Source organism: Corvus brachyrhynchos, unplaced genomic scaffold, assembly GCF_000691975.1.
Source record: "Corvus brachyrhynchos isolate BGI_N302 unplaced genomic scaffold, ASM69197v1 scaffold46, whole genome shotgun sequence".
In the NCBI taxonomy this organism is placed as follows: Eukaryota; Metazoa; Chordata; class Aves; order Passeriformes; family Corvidae; genus Corvus; species Corvus brachyrhynchos.
Window position 1 is genome coordinate 5,109,976 of NW_008238838.1, and position 5,542 is coordinate 5,115,517.

Sequence of the window (5,542 nt, forward strand, 5' to 3'; positions counted from 1 at the left end):
GGCGGCTGAGCGGGCCCGTCGGGAAATGGTGCCGGGTTACAAAGGTTCCCAGGTTCTTTAGGTCCTCGGGCTAATTCCACGGATTAATTCGGGTTCGGGAAAAAGCCTATCCCGGGAGCCAGGACCGGTTTTCACTGCAAGGAAGCTGTGGCTGCCCCATGCCTGGAAGTGTCCAAGGTGTTAGACGGAGCTTGGAGCAGCCTGGGACAGTGGAAGGTGTCCCTGCCCATGGCAGGGGTGGAACGGAATGAGATTTAAGGTTCCCTCCAACCCAAAGCGTTCTGTGACTCCAAGTTAATTTTTGGTGCTTCCGGAATAATTCCTTGCTTAAACAAGAGTCCTCACACTGAAAATCCATCCCAGCCAGCACTGAACACAAAACCCACCAGCTCTGCAGCTCCTGCCGAGAGATAACACAAGGAATTCTCTTTGCTCGTCCATCAGTAGGCAGCTCGGAAGGACAGTTTGAATTAAACCCACGCTGACTATCCCATCTGCCGTCCCAGGCTCTTTTGTTACCCAAAGCTGAGGCACAATTCTCCAAGTTTGCTCTGGCACAGGTAAATGCCTTTTTAAAAGCAAATGTGGGCGTACAGAGAAGGCCCAGAGCGCGTCGTGCCAACACACAGCAGCTCCTGCAAATCCCACCACACAGCCCAGCTCTGCCCCGATGGGAACGGAAAACACGGGCCCAAATCCACTAAACAATCCAGGAAATCTGGGTGGGATGATTTTTCAAACAAAAACACAAGGCAAGAGGTTTTCATCTCAAAGAAGCCTGGCTGAGCTTTTGTTCTCTCTCTGGTTGGTTGCACTTTGCAACCAGCACAGAAAACACCTGAATGGGGCTGGGGTTGAACTTGAACACCCTCACCAAAACACATCAATATCCAGCCCAGAAGACAAAACTCCGTGCCAGGAGGCAGCTGGCAAACGCAGCCCACTGCTGACAGAGCAAAACCAACCCTTTTCTGGGCCACTTTCCATCTGCCCCGGCCCACCTGGTGCTTCCTGCCCCTTCTGTTACCTGCCAGCCAAATCCCAGACACCTGTGGGCACCAGGAAGGGCTGGGAAAGAACAGAAGGGCCAAAAGGGGAGTTGTTTTTATATAGAAATCCATCCACACACCGGGAAAGATTCCGCACCCAGGGGCTCGAGTGCTCCCTGGGCTTCGTGGTGTGGAGTCCTCCCGGTCCCGAGCAGGCAGAGAACCCGAGTGGTTCTCCAGGTTAAAAACATCAGGAATTATTCAGGATGTTGTTTCAGCTTGCCTTGCCCAGACACGGCCCTGGCCAGATGCTGCTCTTGGTATTTTTTATTTCCTCCGAAGGAAAAGAGGAATTACACTTTAAAAAGAATTACACATCAAAAAACCCTTCCCCAGGAAGGCAGGACACCTGAGAGGCCGAATGAATCTCCAGGCCAGCGCTGGGGAGAGCTCATGGAATGAGCAGGAGGGCAGGATCTTCCCTAATGGCCCCGCAAGCTGGCAGCAGGCTCCACAAGGAGGGAGATTGAATTAGGAGCAGCATCTCGGCGCCAGGCTCGTCCTGCCCCTGTAAGATGAGCACAGCGATGCTGCACAGAGCCAGCCCCCCCTGCTCGGGCACACAGCACCCCAGAGAGCCTCTGTCCAAGCCCCACTGCAGGGAAAAGGCTCCCTACCAGCAAGTGTGGGGACGTGTCAAAGCAGGGTTTAAGTGGCAGTGGTTAAAGAAGGGTTTAAAGGCTCCATTGTTGGTCAGATGTTGCACAGCCAAGCCCTGCTGCCGACAGAGGAGTGGCCGTGGCAGTTTTGGCCACCAGAACCTTTAATCTGGGTCCAGCAGCTCCTTTGCTGGCTGCTGTTCCCTCTCCTTGTTCCCTCAGCCCCTCAGAAAGGGGAACCCTCAGCTGACAACAGGGAGCCAAAGCCAGGGATGCTCCTGCCCCAAACTCTCATGGAGCTTGTCCTGCTCCCTGCAGACTCCAGGCAAAGCCCCCTGGGTTCCCAGGCACAGTTTTAGCTGTGGAAAGCCCAGACCAGTCTGTGAGTCCCAGAAAGGCAGAACTCCTGCCCAAGGCCTTCAACAGCTAGTGGGGATCTCACACAGGACAAGGTGCTCATCCCAAGCCTTGTTTTTCCAGGCAGATTCCTCACCTGTAAGGAAATCGTTCCTCCCTGCAAGGCTTGCCAGCCTTTCACTTCAACCCAAGGGTTTTCTGTCCATAAACCTCTGGTTTTCATCCATGAAATGTCAGCTCGGACAGGAAGGAGGCTCCTGGGGAAGGATCTGCACTGACCATGCAAATTGGAGTGAAACACAGATCCAGGGATTTGCATTTAAGCAAATCCCAAACGAGGTACGGTGCTGGAGTCATCCCTAAATTCTAGAAAACCCATTTCCGCCAGGCTCAGCTGGAAGTTTCCCAGGGAATTATGAGCACAGGCTTCACTCTGCTCTGGGAAGCTCATGAGGGACAGACCTTCCCCAAATTCCTGCAGGATCTGGGAGCTGGGACTCGTCAGCAGCACCAACAATGGAAACAGGTGAGTTCCAGCACCTCAGGTTTTCCCAAGTTGAGGCATCTTCATGGCAATATCAGGGAAAGAACAAACTGTGCTGTCCTTGGGCTCCTATTGAAAAAAAAAAAAAAACCCCACAAAAATTGTTTAAAGCAGACAAATGACATCGGAAATGTCCCAGGAATTTAATGGCATCCATTAGCACGCTCTGCCTTCTCCAGACTGAATTGCTGCTCCTTCACACTGCAATGGTTTTTGGGGTTTTTTTTTCCAAAAGGCAGTTAGATCAAAGTGATGTGAAATTGGATTCAATTTGCTTGGAAATGATACAAACTCAGGCCTGAATTAGCATTTTCTGCCCCAGTGCTGCCAGTGGCAGAGTTGTCTGAAGTTCTGACAGCTCAGCATCAGATGCCTCAGGATAATTCACTGGAAGCAACAGGTTTGGTGGTGTGGTAACTTCAGACCAGGGTCTGAGGGCTGAGCATTGCTTAATTAAAACCATTTGGGCAGAGGAATGAATAACTGAGGGTGTGAGTGAAGTGACTTCACCAGCACAGAGCTGCGTGTAAGGGTGGAGGGGGGTGGAAATGCTTTCCTGATGCCTTGAGACCACAGTAAAGGTGTCAGGAAAACCCCTGCAGAGCATCAGGCTTGCTGGAGTCCTCTGCAGATTCCTGGGAGAGTTGATGTCCATTTTGGGCCACTTTTGCTGCTTTTTGGTATGAGATTCTCACCTTCACCTCTGGTTTTGGGACTCCATCCCTTGCTTTGTGTTTGCTTTGTGCCTGGCCTTGGCTGAATCTGTCTGGTCAGCACTCAAACACCAAAATAAAATTCCAGTTGCCCAAATTTGCAGCTGCTATGACCCGAAAAAAACCCATCTGGGGCAACGCCAAGCCAGCACTGTGCTGTTTGAACCCTCTCATCTCCCCTTGTGTGCGTGTGTGTGCACACCTGGGGCCACAATGCCACCAGAAACGGAGCCAAGGGACACATCCTGAGGCACAGAAGAGCCAAATGATCAATTCTAGAGATCAAACACATCAGCTGTGCAGTGGCAGTTTGTGCTCCTGCAGGAGAGCGTGGCTCTGTGTTTTCCAAGGGATTAGCTTCAGTTAGGGGTTATTTTCCGGGATAAGTCAATAAAAGCCCACATGGAAACTCCCCCCTGGCTGTGCAGGTGCGAGCTCTGTGTTCAGGCCAGGATAAAAGAGCTGGCCCCGCTATTGTCCCTCAGCTCTGCACCCTCCCTTGTGCCACAAGCTCTGTGCACAGCGTGGATCTCCCAAAGCTCCGTGCAGGCACGGGGAGAGGGCAGGTGCCTCATGCCAAAGCCACCCAGAGCTGTTTTGGGTTGTGCTGTGTCCCAGGCAGGGCAAAAACACAGGGCCAGAGCCTCCAGGTGCCACAGCAGGGACACTCGGTGCCTTCCTCGATAACCTGGGTAGAGCAGAGCCCTGAGTACCTGCCTGTGGCTGGTGTGGAGACAAAACAGGCTGAGCCTTTCTCTTCTTGAGGTCCAGAGGAGCCTCTCCATCCATCCAGAGCATTTCCATGGGATCAGAGCTGGCAGGGAGCTGTGCTGGGAGCCAGCAGCTCCACAAGGGCTGAGCCACAACCCCTCTGCTGAAAGAAACAGGGACTGAACAGTTAAAAAAACATTTGCTGACCCAAACGGGAAATGTGTGGGATTCCCTTTGGAAAAAGAAAAGCCAAAAACCACCAGGCAGAGAGGGACCTGCATGGAAAGGGTAGCACACACCGGTCTTTCCTCTGCTCTCACTGTTGGGCTCCCGAGGGATGATTTTCTACTAATAATTGCAGATTTCTATTTTTCCTCCCTAACTTGATGCCCAGAGGTGATGAATTGGCTTCTTCCAGCTGCTCTGTGCTCTCCCTGAACCCTGCATTCCCTCAGTCCCTGCAGATTTCGGCAAACGTGTGTACCAAGGAGTGCGAGTGAAACACACGGTCAAGGATCTCCTGGCTGAAAAACGATCCCGGCAGAGCAGCGGCTCCCGGTTCAGTGTGAGTCCCATCCCCCCACCCCCTTTTTAACCCCATAAAGTCGTGTCATCCCATCCTCTGCTTTCAAGAGAGTTTGGGGCCCTGTCAGTAGTAACAGAGAACAGCAAAAACGTTTGCAACACTAATGCTTGCCCCAAGACATCGATGATGGCTCTGTGATTTTTACATCTGTGAACCCTAAATGCCTCAAAGCCCTTTTTTTCCCCTCCCTTTTCAAGCACAGCAGTGATGTTAAATTCCTCTTTCACATCCCACGTGTGACACCTTCCCGAGTCAACTTCCTTTTCCACCAGCTACACTTGGACAGTGCCCTGAAAATAGCTGCTCTTCCCCTAATGCTGAGCTCCTTCCAGCTCCTCTCAGAGTGCCAGGGGGAGCTGCAGGGATGTCATGGGCTGGAAAGAGGCCAAGCATCAGCTTGGAAGAGATGATTTCTCTTAGAGTGGTTCTATGGCAACAGGAAACCCAAGTCCTACTACACTACATTGTTTTTCTCCTCAGTTGCCAGCCAGAAAAGCAACGCTGTCCCCAGGAGGGGACACAACATTGTGATGCCAGTACGTGGTGGCATCCAGTGGCACAACGAACCTTCCCCTGGGTGCTCCTGGGACTCACCTCTGCTGGGCAGCAGCTCCTCCCTTCCAGGCTGGCTGGGAGCTCTGGGACACTGACAGAGGAGGGGGTGCTGGAACTGTGTCCTGGAAGGAAAGAGACGGAGCAGAGCCCTGGGTTACTGGCAGCAGAACACAGAGATTGGGGCTTCTGATGCTTTTCCCCCCAAAAGCCATTCACCTCTGGCTTCTTTTTGCTGAGGAGACCTCACAAGGACTTACTTGAGGGTTCTGCTCACTGTGACTTTCATGCCCGTTAACTCTGTGCAACAAAACAGGCAGGAAAAACCAGGATTGGGCATCACCAAACACAGCAAAATCCAGCCACAGATCCATCTGCAGAGCCTTGAGCTGCTGCGGGAAGGCAGAAGCCCCCTGAGCCAGGGAGAGGCA

The 5,542-nt window shown here is 52.5% G+C and overlaps 2 protein-coding genes across 2 annotated transcripts in view; one reads left to right on the plus strand and one right to left on the minus strand.

Annotated features, from left to right (window-relative positions):
• HINFP (histone H4 transcription factor) overlaps nucleotides 1–2,384 on the minus strand; it is a 7,473-nt gene extending 5,089 nt beyond the window's left edge. The window contains exon 1 of the mRNA XM_017738366.1: nucleotides 2,349–2,384. Coding sequence (XP_017593855.1) covers nucleotides 2,349–2,384 — 36 coding nt within the window. The remainder of the gene's footprint in view (nucleotides 1–2,348) is intronic.
• Nucleotides 2,385–2,521: 137 nt separating this feature from the next.
• CUNH11orf53 (chromosome unknown C11orf53 homolog) overlaps nucleotides 2,522–5,542 on the plus strand; it is an 8,403-nt gene continuing 5,382 nt past the window's right edge. Inside the window, exons 1-2 of the mRNA XM_017738367.1 lie at nucleotides 2,522–2,531; nucleotides 4,375–4,538. Of these exons, the coding sequence (XP_017593856.1) occupies nucleotides 2,522–2,531; nucleotides 4,375–4,538 (174 nt within the window). The remainder of the gene's footprint in view (nucleotides 2,532–4,374; nucleotides 4,539–5,542) is intronic.